The sequence below is a fragment of the Hoplias malabaricus genome, chromosome 3, assembly GCF_029633855.1.
Source record: "Hoplias malabaricus isolate fHopMal1 chromosome 3, fHopMal1.hap1, whole genome shotgun sequence".
Taxonomy (NCBI): Eukaryota; Metazoa; Chordata; class Actinopteri; order Characiformes; family Erythrinidae; genus Hoplias; species Hoplias malabaricus.
This window is the reverse complement of record NC_089802.1, coordinates 70,661,897-70,686,831: the sequence shown is the minus strand read 5'-3', so window position 1 is coordinate 70,686,831 and position 24,935 is coordinate 70,661,897. Positions and strand designations below refer to the sequence as shown.

The following is a 24,935-nucleotide window of genomic DNA, read 5'->3' as shown; positions in this document are numbered from 1 at the left end:
GGAAGAGGAGAACTAACCCCAAATTGCATACTACTAAATGCAGTCCTATTTTGAGTACAGCATGTTTTATTCATAAATCATCGGGGGTATTGACAAGCTCCTTTTGAGAGAGAATAATTCTCTTTAATATTTGAATGCTGCTTCTCTACAAAAAGTTGTTTCTCAAGCAATAATCTTCAAGCGCAACACACCACTGACATTCCCACATTGTAGGATTGGTGCTTTTACAGTAAAGGTATAGATAACCCAAGTAGATAGATAGACTCGTGGTCTTCTCAAAGGGAGGACAAGCTAAAGCCAGTGAGCCTAATAATTGGAACTGAAGTTGAAATGTTTATCCTGCCAATTCTGTCAGGTAAGGATTACCTCAGTGATTAGTTATTTTCTGTCCTCCTTAGCATTCACTTTCACAAGTGTGCCACATGAGCATTATCAATGCCATTCTCATATTCCAGGAATGACAGCTGCTGTAGGGATGGCTGTTGCGGTCACTGAGGTAAACGTGTTTGAACATTAGATAAAGTAGAGGATAGAAGGAAAAAACTAATATTTTCTCCAGTTGTTTACCCAGTAAAGCTTCTCAAAAAGAAGAAAACACAAAAGCCTTTAATAATTGTAAAGCCTCTGGAAGTTGGAGACATGGCTGGTCGGTGCCTCCCTCTTATGATGTTTTCAGCCACATTTACCTCAGGATTCGCTTAAACCACTGCTCTGGAGCTGGAAGTAAGCTGCAGTGGAGACCGGGGCTCGGCTGAATTCGGGTGCCGCTGCATCACTCGGTGTTTTCTGCCCGCGCGGAGCGTCTTGACGTCATCACGGGTCTCCCGCCCGCCGCACCGAACAGTGCGCGCTGCTGTGCGTTTTCTCCGGTCGGTGTTTTTCCTCTCATCTCTTCTTCCTTACGCGTGGCTGAGTCCCGGAGCGCTTAGCGGCGGCGGCAGCTTTAACAATGTGGGCCTGACTGTGGGCTCGAAGCCAGAGAGCGAGAGAGTAACGGAAAGCGTCCACTGTTGCTCGGAGTGAGCATGAAGTCCTCGCGGCTCCGCGCGCTCCTCACACTCGTCACCGCGTGCTGTCAGCTCTGCAGCTGCGCAAGATACGGTACGTTAGCCTACGTTACCGCACACGTTTAACGGGGAGGCTGCTGCCCCCTCAGCTGAGTTTTTGGTTGATTTTTTGACTTACTTTCAACTCTGAACTCTGCGGGATATTCACAGCACGGACTGAGGCGGTGATAAAATTAGTCATTTTCATTGGTTTACTGTTGTTTTCCTGTCATTAATGTACTTGTAAGTGTGCTCGTGACTTGAAGCTGCAAACTAAACATTAGCCCATTGCTCTTCTCCAGGCTTTTAGTTTGCGTCGGTTTGAGATCCGCCGCATCCCGAACTTGTATGTTGTGTGTGTTGGTGAAAATTTGCATCATATAATATGTGTTGACGTCACTGGAATGCCGCTGAAATAAGGCGCTGACCAAATACAACAACGACATGAGTCATCGACGTCAATGGAGGAGGGAAAGCAAGAGTCGTGATTCATACACTCTTCAGTAACTGACCACACCAGGAGCTCTGGGGTCAGTAATCTGGCCCTGAAATTACCCTCATTATCTGTGTAATCACCATATGACCACAGTTGCTAAGACTTTGTTGTGGTAAACAACAGGTTTAAAGGCCCCCTCCATGTCAGTGTGGTGTTGTTTATACGCTATCACGTGCAATGTAAGCAACCAACTCCATGGCTGAGCATTTTTGGCTTTGAAACTGCAGTCTTTTAAAACCACAGATTCGGACAGCCAGGGTCTCTTACATCATAAAACTAATGAACCAATGCTATCAATTTGCCTGAATTTTGAGCTGCAGGTCTGTGGTACATCAGTATACGGCACATCTCCTACTTGATGATGGAGATACTGAAGGAGACTGTGTAGAATTACATCTAAGCCACTTTTGCGTCACTAAGGGCTTTTATTTTTTTCCGAAATTACTTCAAAGTGTTTCATTGTGATAGACAGATGAGATTTGAAGGGACTGGTTTTAATCAATGACTCGTAGGAGACTTTAAAATTGTCTTTAGCTCACTGCTTAAAATGAGTCCAGTGGAGGTTCTTTTTTCCTTCAGAAAAGATGGCATCCGTTTCTCATGGAGCTGTCAGCATGCTCTATGACTCATCCACGAAGTAAAGCTGGCCCAGCAATGTTCCAGCAGTGTCGCAGATGTGCTCAGCTTGAAATATGCTACATTTTCAGCTCTGGCTGCGATACAGTGCTCAGTAGATAAAGAGCTAGAACTTTAAAAAGGGAATTCCACTCATTTCCTCACAATTCAGTTGCAGCACATTTGAAAAATTAAGATTGAGTGTTTTGATGCATAGGGTGTCAGACACAATTCACAGTGGTGATGATGGGAACCAGACCTCTAAAAGCTCTTAATGTACGTTCATGGCTTTGCCCTCTGATGGACAGGCTTTCAGTCCGGCGTCCAATGACTCAGGGTAGGATCCAGACACACTGCATCCCTGGTCCAGATGAAGCAAATTCAGAACAAGGAGGAATGAATAAATATGTGGTTCTGAAGTACATGAAGAGTGCCGTAAGACATTTTTTCAGATTTACTGCTGTGTACCAGTTATGTGTACATGATCTGGCCACTCAATTGTAAATATGAAGTCTATGTTTGTCTTGTAAACACTGCAAACCCTGGTTCCTATCACTGTCACTATAAAGAAGTCAGAAAGGTTTTCCCAAATCACTATTTCACATGAAAGTCCTCTAAATCAGTTTACAATGTTCATACAGCAGCAATTGATTATAGATTTTCAAAAATCAGTGGAATCTCATTTATTGATTAGATGCTGTGTTGTGCTTCTAATGACTGCACTAGAGAGGTATGAGCTTAATGTAGCAAAGAAGTCAACGTCATCCAAAGTCATTAGCTGTCCATTGCATGATTTGGCTGGATGTTTGCAGACGCCCACTAACCATGAAATTTCTTGTAAAATCAGATATTATTAAGCAGTTGTTCACACTATTTTTGCATATTAGGAAGGGTTGACCAGAGATAGTGGAACATTGCAGTGAGGATTTGATCCATATTCATCCAAGTCAGCTTTAGTGAGGTTTATGCAAATAATGTTGAAAAATGTTTTATATAATTTGTAGAGACGAAACACGTCTTGGCTCAGCTCCTTTTAATTTAGTAAAGCAATTTGTAGCTGTAAACAACCACTTACAACATCTACATTATTTCAAGATTCAAAACCAAGAAAGTATTTTTCTGGAGCCACATGTCCAGGCCAAGAACCTGAGATTTACCTTCATTTTCAAGAGTGCTCAACCAATTTCAAATGATGAATCACTATTGACATTTCCACTTAGTCCAAGACTGCGCTTAATTCAACTGCAGGAAGCCAGGCCTATTTGTAGCTGTAAACCCATTCTGAGTGGAGATCCTGCCAGATACAGTGTGTTATGTGTCTGGGAAGACAGAGGATACATGAAACTGCTGTGGTTAGTGTAGAGCAGTTCAATAAATCTAGCATGTCAGCAGCTGTCTCTATGTAGTATGGCTACTGTTTATCACAGATGGGGCTTTAAATAACGGTTTGGGTCAACTCTAGTCACCTGTTTGAGGTGACAGTGCAGTGCTGTTCAGATTTATTTCAGCACCATGGACAGAGACGGTGTCTTGCATGCTGTTTGTCTTGAGAATACTGGGTCAGTTCAGATGGTTTGTTGTAGTAAGCTGTCAGCGGGTGAACAAACCTCATATCTCTGTGTTTGTATGTATTTGTTAATGGATGATAAATTATAGCTGGAAGATATAATATATTTAATAATTCAGTTGTATTGATTTTATTGTGATAATCATCAAATCAAGGGTATCAGCAGGGAGTTCCCTTCGCAGTCACAACTTTCTGGAAATGCTTTTTAGTACACGTTGGAAGATTTCTGTGAGGATTTAATTGTATTCAGCCATGAGAGCATTGTTGAGGATGGATTCCGATACTGAATTATTAGTCCTAACACCACTGCAACTCCTCCACTGCTGGGTGAGTTTATACCTCTGTAGCGGACACTTGGCATTGACCTTAGTGACCTTAATTTATTATATATTCTATGAATCCTTGTTCAGTGGAATGAGTCCATAGTGATTGCACTTTAAAGCAGCTGCTGTTGCTGATTCTAAGGGGTATCTACAATCATTTGGACCTCTAGCGCATGATCATGTCATGAAAACATCTTGATGTGTGTATCGTGTGTTGTGAAAATATCATGCTGGTGTATTTTTGCCATTCCGCCCACTTTTGCCCTAAATTACGTCCTCTCACATTTCAATTTTCATCCCTCATTCAGATGTGGATGCCTGGAGTCTATTTTTTAAGCTCCATTTGATTGTGTTGCGAGCTTCATCTGTATTCCGCTCTCCTCCGCTGGCTGACTCACCTCAGATGAGACTCAAATGGCCCTGTGTGGGGGGTACACGTCTATTCAGAATGAAGCAAAACTACAGAAAAGTTGATGCCTTTGTACTGGGTGCGATGATGCCATCAGTGCTAAAAACAAACGTTCTTAAATGCTTCCCAGTTTGGACCAAGGCTACTCAATGTATCATGTTTCTACATGGTATAATCGGATAAGTGGAACGTAGAATTAAGCCCAAGAAATGCTCGCCTATTCTGGGATATTCTGCCAAAAAACACAATGACTACTTGAAGACCGTGGTGGTGGTGTGTTAGTGTGTGTTGTGCTAGTATGAGTGGATCAGACACAGCAGCCAGCTGCATCCTCTGTGGATCACTCATAAAGGACTAGAGGACGACCAACACAACTTTGTTGGACAGTTAGTGCCCCCTCGAAGTGTGTTGAGATGTTCAGTGTCATTGCATAAGCAGCAGCTTGAAAAGATGCAGTGGCTGGCTTTACAAGAGGAAGCGTGACCTAGCCTCCAGCTTGGGTGGAAGGGGTGGAATTAGTGAAATCTAAAGGTTGTGTGTGTGTGTGTGTGGTGGGGGGGGGGTGATTGGTTCTTCAAGGAATCAAAGTATTGGCTCTATGGCATTGCTCCAAGGAAGCCTTTGTTGCACCTTCCTTTTTAAAAGCATGCCACTTTGTGTTTACCCATGTATACATCCAGGTGCCAGAGGATTTTTGCATCATTTGTATTGTGTGTGTGTGTGTGTGTGTGTGTGTATTTGTGGACTCATTGGTCATGGAGATTAAGAGATATATCTGGAGGAGGCTGCCTCAGGTGAGACAGAGCAGGTAATTACATTTAGGCTTGGTTCATTTTTCTAAGTGCTTTCCTAAGTGCTCTCCTCCAAACAGCCGCCATATGCACAACAGATTTATACTGTGAGAAGTATATATTGAGTGTGATTCGAGCTTCAAATATTGCATGTTGACATGTAGAAGAGGGTGAAAACATTGGAACAGTGGTGCGTGTGGGTGGTCAGAATCTTCTGGCCATCTGATCGCATCCCAAGTGATTTCTCATTATTTTATTTTCATCCTGTGCAGGAGGATATTGGAGCTGAGTCACTGCAAGATGAAGCTCTTGTGGCACACCGAGTCTTCCTGTCTGTTCTACTTCATAGCTCTTGTTGTCTTGCTTTCTTATAGTTTCTCTGTGTCTCAGACTCTCTTTTACTCTCTTTGTGGTCTAATCTCCTGACGCACACGGTCCCTCGGGAACTCCCAGCAGAGCAGAAAGCAAAAGCACAAGAGGCTCCCTCAGATGCAGAACACTGAGAAAATCAGCAGGAAACTCCCACTCTCTTAACCAAGTTTAGAGGCCTGACTGAATTATGCATGATATATGTGTGTGTGTCTGAGTTTGTTTTTCATGTATTTTCAGAAGAAAAAAAACATAACTACAGTAACTTACAATGTCAGAACCAACAAAAATGACTTTTTACAAAGCTCAGTCATGGTATTAAAGCTTTACAAAGGTTACAGAAGTTAAGGACAGAGATTGATTTAGGTCTTAAAATTAATGGAAAAAAACTGGCAGCTGTGGTTGCCAGGATTTCACTGTAAAATATACGGTCACGTTTTTGGCAATCATAAATTTTACATTTAAGAACTGTTTTGTTTTACAGTAATTTTCTGTTAAAAAAAAAGATATACACCGTAAAAAACCACAGTATTTACATAAAAATAACAAAGAAACATTGTTTTGCCATAAAATTAACAGGTAAACTGTGTGACAATTGAGGGAATAGAGACTGAGATATTGCCGTATTTAGATACAGCCAAACCGCGTCTTATATTCAGCCCTTAAAAGGAGATTTTGCTGAAAAGACTAAAGAAATGTGTGGGGAGCACTTGGAACACAGGCTGATGGTGAACTTTCCTCACCAACACACACAGATCTCGACACAACATGCACAGAAACACACACAAATACACAAAATAATCACCCAAATGCAAACCAAAATCAAAAAGTATCAAAAACAGAAAAAAAACCCAAAGAAACTCTGAAAATCACAGAAAATATGGAGAAGCAAGGCATGCTGGGAGCTCCCTAATGAGTCTCAGCTCCGCCTAGTATTTGGATACTTGTACCGCCCCCTGATGGTTTGTGAGTTTAACAGTGAAATAAGGTCTTTTTTACTCTAAAGAGATGTAAAAATAAGTATTTTGGCTGATTTCACAGTTACAGAAACGGTTTTCAACATTTTTAGAGTTTACAGTCATTTACTGTCAGGGTTTTACAGTTTTCCACCGTAAAATTCACAGACATTTTTTAAAGTGTACTTACACATGTTTTAGATAACGTTCCCCCAGCATTTCTTCTGAAATGAAGGGTACTGACATGTAGTGTGCCCCACTATTACTTCAGTAACAGCATTTGTTCTTCTGGGAAGGGTTATCTCATCCCAAAAGTACTGTATGGAGGTTTGTCACTTAATATATTTCAAACACCACTGTCCCTCAGTGACCTGTAATTGGCATTGGTCGTAGTAAACTAAGTGCAGCTGTTGCAGGGCACCTTGTTTGTCTCCTTTATTGTGCTGGCAAGAGTGCATCAGAAACAGCAGTGCTCTATGAGTGTGTTAACCCCATGCTAGCACAACACACACTAACACACCAGCACCATGTCAGTGTCACTGAAGCACTGAGAATGATGGCCAAAATCGCGCCTGCTCTGTGGTGGACCTTTGGAGGTGCTGGGCCATGTGAAAGCGGACAAAAAGCATGCAGAGCAACATAAAGACTACAGTCTGTAATTGTATAACCACTCTGTGCTACCTGCTCGGTTGTGGTCCCGTGGGGGTCCTGATCATTGAAGAACAGTGTGAAATAGGGCTTGCAATTTATGCAGAGCAACAGATGGTAGTCTGCAGCTGAGAAAATCGACAGTGAGTGTAGAAACAGGGAGCTGGTTTTAATGCTATGGTGGATTGGTGTATAGAATTTTCACTTCCTGTTATGGAAAAGATTACTGAGGTAAAACACTGACTAGGCCAAACTGCCATTGTTTATTGTACGTCATTCACTTGTGGATTGTTTCCAGGATGGCGACCCTGTGTTTGTGTTCAGTGCTTGTCTGTTGCTATGGTAGCAGATGACTGACAGTTAATAAACCTTACACTTTCTATGGAAATCAGATGCAGCTGCAGATTGGTTGCTTAGTGCAGACGTGCCCTCGATATACAGAGGGCCTGCACTCTGGCAGGTGGTGGCTGCCACTGTCAGCTACAGACAAAAGAGCGAGAGTCTGGGTCTGCGTAGCTGAAAAGCTAACAGGCCAATAGAGTTGCACAAACACTCACTCCATAATTATGGACATGTTAATGACAAAATGTGAGGAAAATAAAGCCTTTGTGGCTTACTCTGAAAATATAAGAGGAATAAAAATGAAGACTTACAAATGCAACCAATATCTCAGAATGAACTTTAGATAAATATCCCTCCAGATCCTTTTGCAGAAATAAAAGCAAAATAAAGTGTATAATAGACAGAGTGAACTAAATCCCAATAACAGTGTTGGTATAATCTCCACAGAAAACATCAAATGAAATGGGACACTGGATCAGCTGCGCATAAGTTTAAGGTCAAGACCAGTGCAAGTGCTAGTTATGGATAATCTATCCATACATAAACTATCCAAACAATCAAATCTCCCATCCAATACCTTTAAGCTGGAACTGTATTTGTGATTCTGTGTTTGTGATCTGAGTACTGGAACACTAATACTCATGTATGAATGCTGCCAAATCCACACAGCAATGTTTCAACCAGTAGCCGCTGATGCAACGTATTCTAGGTGGGGCTGTGTGCGCCACATTGTCAGTTTCAACAAGCTTTCTAATACAATTTAACACATATTTTAGGACATCAAAGCTCTGTGAAAATCAGTCATTTTAATGTAAGTTGAAAAACAATTAGCAAACACTTAACAAAAGGGATCAATTACATTTCTGCTCAAATGTGCTCAGATATAAGGAACAATCATTCATTCATTCATTATCTGTAACCCTTATCCAGTTCAGGGTCACGGTGGCTCCAGAGCCTACCTGGAATCATTGGGCACAAGGCGGGAATACACCCTGGAGGGGGCGCAAGTCCTTCACAGGGATATAAGGAACAATACATTATATTAATCATTACATTAAACAGAGGTTCAGAAATATATGTTTACCAACACTAATAGGATAATATTAGGAATTGCTAGATCATATATAATATTGCATATATAATACATAGTATTGCTGGATTATACTGCATCTATATACTAATAAATCTCTCTCTCTCTCTCTCTCTCTCTCTCTCTCTCTGGTGTGTGTGTGTGTGTGTGTTTGTACCAAGTTCTTTAACCTGTATTTTCTTCACCAAAGTTCTCCTTTCAGATGAATTTTAGAGAAGAGAGAGATCTTTTTGAATGTGGAAGCTGCTGGAATCCTGTGTCCTGATAAATCACTAAATACTGTGTAGTCTTTACTCCACTGTGAACTGAATTTGTCTGGGGCGAGAGATTAAGTGCCCTGAGGCATCAGATTAGAAGATGCTGATAGGCTAAATTTATGTCGTTAGGTCCATATTTTCTCATAGCAACAGAGCAGCCTCTTGCCAAATAGCAAGAGAGGTGAACAGGAAGTCCTGTTTTCTCAATATATTTTATATTACCTATTATTTTACTTTTGCAACATACTCATATCAACAAAGTAGTTAATGATAATGAAAAAAAAAAAACAAGAAAAAAAGAAAACTAGGCAAGAGAAGCTTGGAGAAGCTTTGGTGCTTCATATCAATGTCTTTGTTTAAATTGGTTTTTATTATGTGATTGTGTTACAAAATAGAGAAGGACTAATAAAGGCAGAAATGAAAAAAGAAGCAGAAAGTTTTCTTCATAATATATAACACCAGCATCAGTGTTTTTCTTGTACATTTTATTAAAAAATTAAATACTAGATGAGCAACCACCACAGAACAAAGGAGAGCAAGAACATTTTGTTGATTTTAAGAATTGTAATTAATAGGTAACAGGTTAAAGAATGTGAAGTTTTAGGAGGCTGTTCACAGCTACATGAAGTTTTATAAACACACTAATGCCACAAAGTCTCCCCACCACTTCCCTTTACAATATTTCAGGCAAATACACACTCACGTGAAATATGACAAACTCAGCAGTCCTCCTCTCTCTGTGAGATACAATATGTGAATAAATGTTGCCGAGTTACGAGCAGTCCTGCTGAGCTTGTGAACAGCAGAGAAATTTAACTAACACGGAGCCAAACACAGCCCCAGAAACACACACACACAGAGAATGTTCCTGTTTTATTTCCACTCCACTGGGCGATATCGCTGCGTGTGAGACTTTCTTGAGTTACTGAACCTTGACACGCCCACAGATGAATCCACAGGTCGTGCTAAAGAACCTGCTCTTCTTTGGTTCCAGCTGGGAACTCATTTTTCTAGTTTGCGAACCAGTTCATGTCAGTGGAAACGTGCCAAACAGTTAAAAATTTAGTTCATGAACTGGTACTATTCCGATTTCTTGTTAGTAGAAACTCACGATGAGAAATATGGCTGAACTAACAGCAGAAGGTGAAATAAAGTTCCTGCTCATGCATGCTCGAGTCAATCAGTCAGAAAAGGAAAATACCTCTTCTAGGTCGTCCCGATAGGCAGTCAGGCAAAGATATTTCCACCAGGGTGCCCTCTATTGTTCAGGCACCCCTGCTTTCAACACCTATTGTAATGCACTCACTGTTATTGCATCAAAGTGTGGCCTTCCAACCTACTGATACTGCTGCTTTCTGAAGTATGGTTGTATCAGCATCTGATGACATGTAATGTATAATGCAAAATATAGCTACATAACTGCACTGGAAATCTGTCTATATCTGCCAGGGTTTAAAAGCTCAGTAATGCCTTGAAAGTGATCTCTCTCTCTCTCTCTCTCTCTCTCTCTCTCTCTCTCTCTCTCTCTCTCTCTCTCTCTCTCTCTCTCTCTCTCTCTCTCTCTCACACACACACACACACACACACGTACACGTACACATACTCACATGCACGCACACTTTCCCATGAAGCCCCAGTGTTTCATCTTCATCACTGAGCCAATTACCTGTGGTCTGCCACTTCCTATCGGTTACTAAGATACCCATGTCTTCTGCTATCCGTCTCGCTCCATCAGTTTTTTTTTCTCTTTTATTGTTTTTTGTGCTTTCTTCTCTAACCTTCTTTCATCTCTCTATCTCCCTCCCTTCTTTTCTTCTCATTGCTACCCCCCCCCCTCTCTCACCCACTTCTCTCTCAGGCTGTTTGTTTGATGGAGGACTTTGCTCCAGTGAGCAGGTCTGTTGGGATGGTGAGTATGCATGCATTACACTTTTCAAGGATTTGTCACGGGGGGGGGGGGGGGGGGGGGGGGGGGCTTGTGGGGTATATGACTTATTCATATCTCATCTGTTCTGTCAAATTAATATATGTTACTGAGATACCTGCACTGTAAACCACTGCACTGTATCCTCCTGCTTTTCGTCCCATCTTTATTTATGTTTAAAGGGTCATATCCTTTGTTTATTGTAATTTAGTCACAAAAACAGTTATTCATTTTTACGTGATCACTTTAAAATCTCTCTTTATTGATTATTGACAGGCCTGTTTTATTAGTATGCCCCGTTTTAGACTTTTAGAGCTAGGCCTCTAAATTAATACTCTTTTCTGTAGTACCTCTATGGGGTTTCACAGTATATTAACACTAAGCTAATGCTTTGTAGATTAAATGACTCATTCAAAACAAGCTGCCTCTCCTGCTTAATTACTAGGCGTGGGAATCACCGCTGGTCTTGATATACATCATACTATTTAAGGATTTGTGAATTAATAAGAACTGCAGAGTGATATCTAATGTATTTTAAAGGGACTCCAGGTGACTGGCCTCTCTCTCTCTTTCTCTGGGAGGGTAGGATGGCCTTCCCCCCTCCACATTTCTCAGCATCGTGTTAGTCAATTATTGTGTTGCAGAACTGGGCAGGTAGTCTTATCCTCCAAGAAGACTGAGCTGTCAAATGGCGGGTACAATCCATAATGATTAAACTGATAAATAAAGTAATGGTACTATTTTTAAAATCGAAATGATATGGGCCCTTTAATGGGCACGAGCTCCTGTACTTCTTTTGTGCTCTCTGTCTCATTTGCATGTGTTTGTTCTTGTTCTTTGGCCTAATGGCCTTGAAGTAGGCTCTCACATAAAAGGAATGGTTTCTCATCCTTGCAGTACTCTGTGATGTATAATATTTCCAGAGCTCTGCACACAGGGCAGAATAGTATTTTTTTCTTCTTCTTCTTCAGGAAATGCCTCAGTAAATACTGCCTATGTAAACATTGCCTTTCACCGTCACCTGCTCTTATCCAATGACAAGGATCTTTCACCATCTCTATGGTAACCATGACATCACTGAGGCAACCATAATATCTCCCTTTCATAGTTCTGTGGAGAGAAAGAGAGAGAAAGAGAAAGGAGGGGGGGTGATGAAGGCATGATGGTGAAAGGAAAGCACAAGAATGACTCATAAATTAATTTTTCTGTAGCCACCTTAGAGCAAGAAGATTGTTAGGATTTGGACACATATCAAAGTTATACAACTAGTTTCCCTCCACAATCAAGCACACACTGGCCTAATATGAGGCCTAAAATATCGGTATTTTTACTGTACACTGTTCGTCCGCTCTGTTTGAAGCACCTTAACTGTATTATCCACTCACTAGGCACTCAGTAGTCAGTTGTAAGCAAGTCTGGACATAATCATTAAGGGGGCAATGTGACCATCCTCAAATTATTAATATATTGCAAGTGGTGCGTTGATATGGAAACAGTGGAGCATCAGTGTTATATCAAAAGCATTCTAAATTAATTTAAAAACGGTCCCTGGTACTTTGTGAGTGGTCAAAGGAGAACCCAAGATGACATTGTGGTTGTTTTTGGTGTGGCCACATGATAATATTTTATCCTCAGTGTGTTATTTTGTTCCATCTATTAGTTATTTTGTAGCCACAATATATTATCACATGGTCCCAGAATCTAATTTCATAGACACAATAATTTCTTCCATGGCCTCAAAGTATAATTTTGTGTTCTCAATATATTATTTCCCTGTTCTCGTTTACTCGTTATTTTGTGACCACGTCTTATTAAACCAACTACCATGTCACATTAGGGGCTCCATGGTCCACCACTCAAAAATATCCAAAAATGTCTTCTCTGGTCTGAAACTAGCCAGTGATGAAGGACTAGAGACACCTAACACAAACTGGTCACTGATTCTATGACAGTGGCCAGTGAGTGGATGTATATTTGGGTCCTTTCAGCATTTGAGGACAATCTCTGTCCTGTTATCATTATAGTTAGTAAAATACACATAGTTCACAAATACATAAACCAACTGTATAATTATTTTCTACAAATTATTTGTCAGTAAATACACTCAATATTTGGTATTTTATTTTCTTTTTTAAATATTAAAATTTTAATCAAATGTTGTAATTGCAGTACAATGCTATGTCCTTGGGCTTAATCAAGTGTTTTTACATTAAAATTAACTACTAACTAAATACTGAAAACATTGTATCATAAAATGATTAATATATATATATATATATATATTCAATGCATAAATGGTGGAAAAACATAATTTTATACCTGTCCTCAACACTGTTATGATTAAAGGAAAAGAACCCAGGAAAATGTATTCTATTGTCATTAATCATGTGACTTAATTTCATTATGAAGAAGAATGTCATGCAAGGAATGGTAAGCCAGCTCCTTTTCTGTCAAGTTTAAAGCATGTTTTTGCTTCATCACATTGCTACCTATTGCAGATTTAGCATGCCAGTTGTGAACCCTGTTATGTTTACTATGTTAGTGATGTTTAATAACAGGGTTGACACGATTGCATTATATTTTAAAAAGTGCATTGTATCTAATTGGTTAAAAATATTATTACATTTAATTTCTGTACATATATATTTCATTGGTATGGGACCAGTCACAGCAGCAGCAGAGAGGCAGAGACAATACAGGGCACTCAGAGATACTGACCCTGTGAGAAGGCAGGAGTATTTAAAGAAGGTTAAAGAGAGGATCTTTTTGGTAGTTTTAAAACAATGGCTGTATATGTTGCAGGCAAAAGGATGTTTGTTTTTGCTCAGTTTGTAACTTTTTCCAATTTCTAAATTGTGAAAGTTGATTGCACCATAAAATTTTTGAGCAAAAAAAAAACGAAAACGTTTTATTTGTCTGTTAGAATCTTTAAAAGTGATGTAATATGTCACAACTAATAAACTATAATATAACTACAACTATAAATAAACTAAAATGAAAATGAACAGACGTCACTGACATTTAATACCATGTAACCCAACAGTGTCAACCCTGTTAAATCACTGTCAACCCTGTTGTTTACATATATTTAAGAAAGTAATATAATTTCTAGATAATATTGACAAAATTGTCTATGTACTACAAATTGAAGAGGAATATTAAGTAAGCTTTCAGCATATTTCTTCCTAATATCCAAACAGATTTAATGCCATTTTGTCTAAAGATTAAGAGAGCCCGATGTGTGCTCTTTTTTATGTAAAGATATTACTTTTATGAAAAGTAGTTTCTGATAAATGTATAGTCTGTACAATAATGTTATTTACATGGGGACCAATAAAGGGATATAAAAAGTGTTTTTTTATGCTACTAATTAATTGCAAAATATTTCCTTCATATGACCAAATGTCCATAACAGGGTTGACTTTTAACCACAAAAAGACATTTTAAATTTAACATTAAAAAGACATTATACATTTTAAACATATTTTAATTGTTTCACATGCTGAGATTGTGCTGTAGGTTTTTCCAATAATTTTATACGTGTCTTTTTCAATGTATAAGAAGAAATAACAAAATATTAAACATTTTCAACAACATAAATGTCCTCCAATGCTGAAAAGACCCATTTACTTTTTATTTTATATATATACTGCATTTCTTATACCCAAGGCCACTAAACTGTGTTGGCCTTCACTTGCATGTGTTCTTTCTGTATGTTCCAGATGAGTTGTTTGGGCAGTGCCTTGTGCAGCAGGAAGGAAGGTTTCGCTACAGGGTCACTGCGGCCGTACTGGACAGACTGCAGTCTTTACTAGAGATGCTCATGAAGGAAGGTCAGTAATACATACAATATTTCAGTACTTTCTCTTTTAGTACTGACCACACGCAGATATTTTGCAAAGTCTGTGGACTAGTAGAGATGGGTATTTGTAGTATTTTATGAACATTCAGGACCTAATCTTATCAGCATTCATGAGCCAATATTTATGTTTGTTCTAAAATCTTAACAGCTGATTGGTTGTCCAAATTATTATCTGGATGCACATATTTTTTAAGCTACACCCATTTTTCACTGGAATTGAAATGTTATCTAAAAAAGTACCATTTGAAATCAAGCGCAATGCTACCCAGCTGGCATACCAGACAGGTAGTGATCTCCTATTAGCATGCCAAGATGTCTAACAGTCCATCTTGTATAGCACTGGAGCTGTGTTAGAAGGAGATTGAAAGAAAATGTGGTTGCCTTCACATGTCTCAGAGGAAGTATTCATATTGTGCGTGATTAATTGAGTGGGAGAATCCTAGCTAATGAGTAGAATTGGTAATGACAATATCTGGGAGAAAATTAGGTCAGTTAAAAAGAAAATCAAAAATAACGATACACAGCTCTATACACTCATGTATCCTGTCTTGACTGGCATAGGTTTTCTACATTTACATTTACATTTATGCATTTGGCAGACGCTTTTATCCAAAGCGACATTTCTCTACTGGTTTTTGCAGGGTTGACCTGGCGAGATGATGTTACCCAATCAGTCATCGACAAGGAACTAAGTAAAGTTGCAAAGATCCCACTGTCAACTGGTCTCAAGAATGCAGCCACATCTGAGTAAGACATTAAAACTGAACATAGACTCATTTAGATACATGAAACAAACATTCTAATAAAATGCAAAGTACTGATCAGAGGTGGGTAGTATTCTACATTTATTTTACATTTTATCAGCTCCACTCACCATATACAAGCATCATTTAAAAAAAATAAAAATAAATAAAAAATGTGTCTCCAAAACAGTAGCTTTAAAGGAGAAGGCACAAATCTTCTTTACTTCTAATGCAAGTTAAAATAAATATATTTTGTTTATAGTATTTTGGAGTACTGTTGGTAAAACAGTGAAGATACATTTGGACAGCAAAGATATGTCAATCATATAAACCTGGCAATGTTTAAGATGGAAATATGTTTTTAGGAAACTGTGCGTCTTGGGTGAACAGTTGTGTCAATACATATGTGAGGAGTCCAATAAAGATTACATAGGGCCTCTTTGACATGCTTCAAGAGGTGGAGCTTGGTGGGTTTTGCCAGAAATGATCACCTTTAGTGCCCCCTAGAGCACTAAAGTGGGATGAGAATGTCAGTGAAGGTGCTATAGAGATAATAGTTTGACAAAACGACTCAAGTAAAACATAAAAGAACATAAAGCCTGGAGCATCCTGATGACATTGACTTACTATAAAGAAGTGCATTTTCTGCCTTTCCTGTTCAGACCCTCCAATTATATCTGTCTGGTCCAGTCTTTTATTCAGTAGGACTTACATCCATGCTTGTTATCTCATGATGCTTTGCCTGAGTCATGACAGGTTTCAAAGTCCCCTTAGAATGTGTGAATCCAAATTCATTTTAATACTAATGGTCACATATTCATTCCCAACCTACATGGAGGAGAACCAACAGAGCTCCACATTGGCTAATATCAGGATGAGCGATGTGAAGAGATGCTAACCATGCTAACCACCAAGGGAGAGTGAAACCAATTATGCACTCTTGGACACCAGGCCACAGATTGCTGAGGCATCATTGGCATTCTCTTGCTGTCTCTCAATGATATGGCCAAAAATCGATTTTCCTCCCCAACTTTTTCCTCAATTCTCTGTAGGTCCAATGAAGACGAAACAGGACAGCTCAACCCTAAACTCCAGCACCACATGGATTACATGATTGTGGATTCTCCCCAGTCCTCTCTTCACATGCAAAGCCTGGAACATTATAGACCTACTTACCAAAAGGTGAGAAAATACACAATGACTGAATTAAATTAAATGTATTCCCCAACTGAATGCCTATATTGCAACATTTTCATTATTGCCTCATACTCTTAGGGCTTTACAGTACCCACACATAGTTAATAACCTGTACAGAGATGTGAGCAAATGGAAAAACAAACCAGGTTCTAACATACAGAATTAAATTAAACAGAACAATCTTTAGGAAAACAATGAGTATGCTGCAGCAAAACTGTGGAAAAAGTATTTATCATACTTTACTCAAGTAAATGAGTTAGTTTACTCATGTTCCTTATCACATTTTATTAGTTACAACCCACTCCTCATAGTTTCTGACATACAAGTCTGGAGATTAACTCATATAATAGCATATACATTTGAAGGAGTTAAATAAGGCTGTTTGTATTCTCCTGCCATTCAGTACGGATATCAGGGTGAAGAAGAGCGTTCTCTGAATCTGGTAGAAGGGGACATGTACCCCCCGTCCTCCTCTCACTCCCGTGGCTCTGCAACGCGCAGCCACCCCCTGGATAAGGACGAACAGATGCTTCAGGATCTGATGTCTTTTCTTCTCTCCTCACCTCCACAACCCACCACCTCCCGCCACAGGGTGGCCACACCTGTCTCCTCTTCGTCTTTCTTCCAGGGCCTGGATTTTCCACTGGACTACGGCAAGGACTATGTTTCCCAGGATGCTGTGGTCAGCAGCCAGCAAGAGAAGAAGAAAACCCCTGAGGAGTATAGAATGTTTGATGGTAAGTGTGAACTCAGTCTGAGGCCTTGTCCCAGTTCTTGTCTCTACCTACAAAATTTGACATAACCAGTGTCTCCTACATATAATCCCAGGTCCTTCAGGTACATCCTGTAAAAAGTCACAAATATTTGGTGCATAGCTACTATCACAAATAAGATTAATCTTAAACCCTGAATTTTGCCTGTGTGCACATGCATGCTTCTGGTAAACCCCTTCTAGTACCAAAGAAAGTTTTGAATTGTTGACTTATGTGTACAGAACCCCCACAGCAGAGTTTGAATGAGCTGTTACTGCAGCATGGTTTTGACCTGACTCATCTGAACCCTGGAGAGATGGAGCGTCTTTTCACTGTGCTGGACCTCCTGAAGAATGAGCCTCCAATCACACACAGTCAAGGTCAGACAAACTGAGTCCACTTCATTCATTCACATGTTGTTAATCTCAGTATATATCAACAAACACAGCTATATTTATAACCTTTTTTGCATGCCTTATACTTGAGAAGATTAGGAAGTGTTTTTAAAGCAACAGGGCAAGCCCTTGGTTTGGACCAGATAATGTCAGGATAGTAATATATGTTTTTCTTTTTTCTTTTCCCATAGATAATTCTGATTCAGATTCCCCTCAAAAAGTGGTAAGCTCATTTACACAAGAATCACTCTACATCAATGTTAGTTATTTGTCTTTTACAGTTGCTTTGCCTGACCAGCAGAGGGCATTGTATGCACTGTGTGAAGGAAATGGCTGAGCAGAAGAGCATTTCAAAATCTAAATGACCATGTTCAAAATGTCCTCTTTGAAGAGAATAATGGAGCTTGAAAGAGGGGAGACAAACTTAGTTTATGCCGTTAAATTAAAATAATTCAAGGTAAAGAGTGTGTTTTCCAAGACAAAATAAAAAAATTATTATTATTCCGGCACGTTTTTCAAATTGTTTTTTGTCTGAAATGTAACGTGACCTGAGTAGACTGAGGATAATGACCTTATGAAAGTGTAGTCTGATGTGCACTTGCAAGAAGGGAGCATTAAATGCTCAGTTGGGTAAACTTAAAGAAACAGAAAGCCTTTGCAGGTATGTTCAAACAAAAGGAGTATTGGGACAGGGCTAATATGAGTTTAAAATTGTATGCATACTGCTGTTTCATAGTTGAAGATCACAGAAGGGAAGATGACACATGTAGTGGAAAAACCTCCAAATCCAGCCATGTCATCCTCGTCGGCTCATGAGGGCTTCATGCAGAATAACGTTATTACACAAGGGGCCAGTATACCGGGCCCTCCAGCCCCCCTCAAGCAGGATAAAGGGTGGAAGGGAGAGGAAAAAGTGTGGAAAGGAGCTCTGAATGCAGCACCAGTAAAGAATCAAACTAAATATAAAGAAGAATATGGATACATCATTACAAACCAGAGGTACAACCATTGCCATGTGTGTTAAACTGATTGCACACCAGTGACATTTGTAAGTCTGTTTTCACTAAACCAGATTATTTGTGTTCATTTACATTATGTTCTTAGTTCCGTACATCAAAAACCAGCAAATTAGCAATTAGGCAGCGAGGTGGACTGCCCGTCTGAGTGCATGGTTTATGTATATTGTGGAGTCTGTGTTTGTGTATCTGTGCATGTATGTAGTGTGTGAATGTGTATGTCTCTCTGCAGTCCACTCTCTGTATATGATGGGGTTCGTCTGCTGGAGACTCTGGCTGAGAGGATCCACCTCACCACTGGCTCATTCGTCAATATCAGGTAATCCCTGGGACAGGGCTAATTTGCTACCTCAGGAATTTTCTAGGCTGCACCCTGGTAGATCGTTAGTATGGCCAGGAAACTGTGCATGAAAAAAATAGGCCAGCTTTTAATAACCTTATATCTATTTGCCACATCTGTATTGTTGAATACTTTACAATTTCATTGTGTTTTATTTAAATATTTGCTAGAAACACAAATGGGTAGTTGCTAAATTCCAGCATTAATACAGAACATTCCTTTTGGTGGAAAGTTTTCTTCAGCTGTCAGTCAAAGATTAAACAATTTGTCAGCTGTATTCTTTCACAGATTAAAATTTGACATAAGGAACACTCTGGTAATATTGTACCAGCAGAGCAGTGTAGGCAGAGGCCTGATAAACATTAGGAATGTAAGTACTACAAGAATTGCTTTTGTGTGTCTGTGTTTTTGTTCCAGGATTCAGAAGTTTAGTAAGGCATTACTGAGCACATTTACTAGAGTAGCTCCAATGTTTATTGCTGGAACACAGCAGCTGCCCTTCTGGTGATTGTTGTATGTGCAAAAATCTGGGTCTGTTCTGTAATTATATCCTCAACATATTATAAAACAATGAATCATAGTAATCAATAACACAGACGGGCCAAATTAAGTCAAAATTACTACAAAAAATCTTAAAGTACAAGGAACATAGATCTAAAATATTTAACAAATAAAATTAATGCAGCATTAACCTGTTTAACAGTGAACAAGAAATGTATGCCTTACTATCCTAAAAGCATGATTTCCCAATAGCATCTTAGAACCAAAAAGATTATTATATGGTAGAGTGAGCATCACCCTAAACACTCTCTCCCTGTTAAGATGATCTTAACACTATTATGTTTTTTGGGTAAGTGAGCCCTGCTTTTAGTCATACTGCTAAAACAATATTATGTATAAGCTGTCCAGAGTCCATGTAGATTTAGTGTGGATGTAAAACAAGTTGCAGTACACTGCACCACTTTTTAACAAAATAATTGGCCACCGGGCAGTATATGCTTCTCAAATTCTTATTGTTCTTTTTGCCTGTTACTTTCTGCTTACATTCCCATTATCCTCCGTATGACTTCGCTGTAATGTAAATGCAGTGTATATAAGCTCTATTTGCAGAAGTGGATAAAAATGCATTTGAAACTTTAAATGTCTGTTTTTTCATGAAGTAGTAAAACAGCCCTATTATCAGTTTAATGCACAACTCATATACTCACAACTCAACGCATATACCTTCTAATGATGACCTTCAGACCCCTTTTGTATCCCAAGCCCAAGCTGTGGTGAGGTGGAGCCCTAACCTGGGGTCCACAGCATGGTGGAGAGCCATGGGTGCAGGGCAGAAATAAATGACAAGAATCAACCTCAACTCTGTGGTGCCCTGACCCCTTGACCCCCACCCCAATCCCATTGCTAACCTCATCCCCTAACGCCCCTTCAAGCCTCACAGACTGTGCCTGTTTGGCTGTGTGACCGTAACTTCTGTTCCCAGTGTGGTAGGTCCAGCTCTCACATTCCGAGTTCGCCCAAACAGCCAGAACCTGACTGCTACTGAAGTGGCAGAAAAGGCTGGTAAGTGTGTGTGAGAAGGTTACTGATTTTTGATATTATACAATGAATTTACTACTACTACAAACATGCCCTAATATATGTCCTTACAGTTACTGAATTTTGGGGGAAAAGACATTACACAGAAAAGCATGAAATGAAATAAAATGGGACGAATGACATGTGAAGTATACCATGTCTAGAGGAAATGCTGGATGAATATCAATCCACAAACATTTGGCCATGTGTCTTACGATCATTGCTGATGCATATGCTGGATTTATGCTCCCCTCCCCCAACACCTTTGGGCTAGAATATCGTCAACCGTTAGATCAGAATGTCGTCTATCAGTGCCTCATTTGTTGCCTGTAAATCTCACAATGCTCAGCACTCAGAGCACCCAGTGTAAATACAATTTCAAAAAAAGCATATATTTCTGATATTATTTTTGGAATCTGCCATAGGCCCCTCACTGACATTGGTCCCTGCAAAGCCTCTTTTTTTTTCAAAACAATTCAAGACTTGCCCCTGGATCTTAGGCACATGTTCAGTTGTGAGTGCACAACATGCATCTTTAATTCCTGTCTGGCCATTGATTAAATCCCTAAAAACAAATGTTTGTTAGTCAGTGCATTTTAAGCAGTTCAAGAAACACAATATGTCTTAAATGTTACTCTACACTTCAATCTTCATTCATTACACATGGATATATGAATATGCACTTAGCCCCTGCCCCCAACTCCACTAATCCCTCCGCAGTTTAAAAACCCCTCCCTGCACATTAACAAGATGGCTTCTTAGGTTTGTGATGTATGAAACCCTGGCTGTTTCAGAACACCAATTTGGGTGTCTTTGGAACAGTGCAGTTTAAAAGCGGTAAGGCTCAGTCATGTTTGACTGCTAATTTCACCCATGACATGTCATCTAGCATAAACAATGCCACACGGAAATAAATAAAATGGTATAAAAAGAAACTCTCACTGTAGTGGTGGGCTTTAAAATAGCAAATTCAAACTATTTGACATGTACTTTTGCCTCTTTTGTTAATTATTCGTTTTACGTTCTGGGCAGTGGCTGAGAAGAACTATCTGGAATCGGAGACTGGTCTGAATGTACTGCAGGCTGGAGTCGGAGAGGTGAGCAAAGTGTGTAAGCAGTGAAGTGAAGGAGGTTTGTTTAGGCTAGCCCTAATTTCGCCGTCCATTTTGAGCGCGTAAATAGTCACAGGGGACCGGGGCAGTACGTGTCCTCATTTGAAAAACTCGGTAAACAAGCTTCGTTGGCTTCACTGCTTTCTCGGTTGTGTGTTTCTCTCGTTTTCTGTCACTCAAACAGACTCGACAAGAGCTTTTCTCTCGTTCTTTCGAGAAAGACAGACAGAGAGAGAGAGAGAGAGAGAAAGAGAGAGAGCGCCATTCACTTGACGCTACCCCCGTCTCCGTCGTCACCGCTCGCTCTTGTTGCCATGACAACCACTTAAGTGTCAAACTGTCAGGCGCGCGCGGGATTCGTGTGCGCGCTCCCGATGCAGGCGTCTCTCTCTCTCTCTCTCTCTCTCTCTCTCCCAAACGCTACGCCTCCTCGGTTATTCGACTCGGTCAAAAGTTTTCGCCCCCACAGTCCCCCCTTAAGCCAGTGGCGGAGGCGGAGAGGAGCTCGTGAGACCGGAGCGAACAGCGGCGGTTATGCGTGTGCTGCGGAGGTGAGTTGAGCCTAGGTTGACGCGGTAACGGTAACGATAAGTCGTGTGTTTACCGTGTGAACGCGTTTCTCTTTGGTGCAGCTGTGGAACATTATCTACGGCTGAATGGTTTGTAGTGACATTTGAAGGAGCGCAATGTTCAATTCGCTAACCTCATAAACTGCGGTACACTTTAAGAGAGGACGTTTAGTAACTCAGGGCATGTTCTGGTGGTGTGGGACTGATGTGTGTCAATGAACAATCTGGAAGATTTATCTGGAAAACATACATTTTCAAAAACGGATTTTGGTCAAAATTACCATAATTCAGTATTCCCGCCAAATCATTCTTTTTTTGTAGCTTGTGTACAATTTCTGTAAATGTAACCCACATTCCCACCAATGTGGATTTGATGGCTCCAGACATTTTTCTTAAGCTATCAACAAAAATAGGGATTGATTGTAAATGATAATAAAAATGAATTATGTTTAAAATGGAGCATACACTTTTCTTCTGATATTTTTACTTGATTTAGAGTGGTGGTGAAAGTCTTTAGTTTTTCTGTCACAAATATTATCTTGCAACTATACAAACATATAATACCATTAACGTTAAAAAAGGAAATCGAATTCCCCAAAGGTATAGAAGGGAATCCTGTGGCCCAGTGCACTCAACTCAACTCCCTGCAATCTCTTCACAGACAGTGATGTCAGGTGAGGCGGTTGCTGTGGCGACAAGGTCAGTGCAGTTGGCCCAGATGAGATGATGTAATGCTCCGGCTCCTGTGTGGTCCACATCATACCAGCAGAGAGAGGGAGAGAGAGAAAGAGAGGTTGAGCGAGAGAGAGAAAAGGTAGCATATGTTTTCGTGAAGGACTGAGGATTCAGGAGGCTCCTCTGATCTCTTAATGATTCGCCCAAAGTACAGCCTGCAGAACAGGCCTTGATTGCTTCTCTTTTCGCCTCTCTCTCGCTCTCTCTCTCCTCTCTTTTCATTCGTCACATTTTTTAACTCTCCCTTTTTTGTCACTTCTGATGGCCAAAGGGCTTACATCAGGCATTGATGTTACCATGGCAACTGCTGCCCCCACTGAGACGCATGGTAACCCAGACAACGGGGTGGGAGGTGCAACCTGCTTTTGAGATACTCATTCTGTCCTGTGTGTGTGTCTGTGTGTGTGTGTGTGTGTGCGCACACACTCACTCACACACCTCCTGTTCCCGTTCTCTCTCCCTCTTCTCTAATTCCATTTCATTTTAAAAAGCTCCAATAGAATAGATTTTGCCTGGGTGGTCTCTTCAGAGAGAAAAGGCTCAGCTCACTCCGCCAGTAAAAACAAGGTGGAGGAATATCTATCTGTCTGTTACTGCAAAGTATTTTGTATCATTCACTTTTAAATGAGCTACTCTTTCCACAAAAACGACACACATCAGAACTGACATCAGAATTTATTTTGTTGCATTCTGATCCTGGTTTAAGGCTTTTGTAGCAGGGGACCCTTCAGCCTCAGTTCTGCGATTGTATGTGTTTTGTCTGTTTTTTTAAATATTCTCACTGTTTTTCCTCTCTCTGTAGAAAAATGGAGCCTCGCCCGTTGCAACGCGTGTGCAGGACGGCACCCGATGGGTGTTCCTCACCTTTGTGGGTGTGGCCTGCATTGGTGGTCTCTTGGTTGGCTCACTGACCATTGCTTGCCTACGCAGCCATGCCCGCCAAATGGCCTCTGGAAAGCTGGGCTTGGGACCCGAAGCAGGAAATGACACGCACTATGCGTACCAGGTAGAAGCATGCTTTCACATTTTGATTTGTTATGCATTCACATCTCTTGAAAGTTCAAAATTAAAGTCCAATGTGCTTTTTTAGAAATGTGTGTTCTCTCTTTTTGTATCAGTCAGAGCACTACTTTTATGCATCACAATATAAGTGCCGTAATTTAGGCAATCTTACATAGCTGGTGACAATAACCTCATCACCAAAGGCCTGTAATGGGTGCAGGTTTTCATTCCAGTCAAGCAGAAGCAGTCAGTGTTATACCAATGAATTAGTGGAAGACTAAGACCAACTGATTAAACATTTGGGTTTTACAGCAAGGATGGTCCTGCTGTAAAATCAGCAGTTACACTGATCCTTTGACCAGTTGGTCCATTCAAGTTAACTGTAATGCTTCAGGTATGTGCCGTTCTAATCTAAACAGCTGTGTACCTTTCTAACTTCCTAAATCCTCAGTTAAACTGGACTGTCGCCTCATCAGAGTCTTAATTAGAGGTGATATTGGAGGGAAGAATTAGTTCACTGAACAGCTAAAGTTAGTTAACTAGTTTGATTTTGCAGATGTGAGGAACAAGCAATCGAGTGGGCTCTCGGTTCATTTTTTTTTTCGATCACAATTCTGAGATCAAATTTGAGGGTCTGATTTCACCTAGATGAACTTGGTGCAAAGTGAAATTAATCATTACTGAAAGTGAATTGTTTTCTCATATTCCTTAGTTCTTTCCTGTTCTGGTAGATGACCTTTCTGCTCATGCTTCTTGAGTAAAGTTCTCAGAAAACCCTATAAGCTTTTATATCATCCAGAG

At 40.1% G+C, this 24,935-nt stretch overlaps 1 protein-coding gene across 2 annotated transcripts in view; it reads left to right on the top strand.

Annotated features, from left to right (window-relative positions):
• The first annotated feature begins 820 nt into the window (after positions 1 to 820).
• ptprnb (protein tyrosine phosphatase receptor type Nb) overlaps positions 821 to 24,935 on the top strand; it is a 34,921-nt gene continuing 10,806 nt past the window's right edge. Inside the window, exons 1-13 of one of the 2 annotated variants that reach the window (XM_066664105.1) lie at positions 821 to 1,101; positions 10,768 to 10,818; positions 14,556 to 14,666; positions 15,337 to 15,442; positions 16,491 to 16,620; positions 17,039 to 17,372; positions 17,630 to 17,767; positions 17,974 to 18,005; positions 18,519 to 18,781; positions 19,031 to 19,117; positions 20,622 to 20,701; positions 21,749 to 21,813; positions 23,935 to 24,138. In XM_066664105.1, the coding sequence (XP_066520202.1) occupies positions 1,026 to 1,101; positions 10,768 to 10,818; positions 14,556 to 14,666; positions 15,337 to 15,442; positions 16,491 to 16,620; positions 17,039 to 17,372; positions 17,630 to 17,767; positions 17,974 to 18,005; positions 18,519 to 18,781; positions 19,031 to 19,117; positions 20,622 to 20,701; positions 21,749 to 21,813; positions 23,935 to 24,138 (1,677 nt within the window). In that variant the 5' untranslated portion in view covers positions 821 to 1,025. The remainder of the gene's footprint in view (positions 1,102 to 10,767; positions 10,819 to 14,555; positions 14,667 to 15,336; positions 15,443 to 16,490; positions 16,621 to 17,038; positions 17,373 to 17,629; positions 17,768 to 17,973; positions 18,006 to 18,518; positions 18,782 to 19,030; positions 19,118 to 20,621; positions 20,702 to 21,748; positions 21,814 to 23,934; positions 24,139 to 24,935) is intronic. The other variant, XM_066664106.1, reaches the window with a different exon arrangement.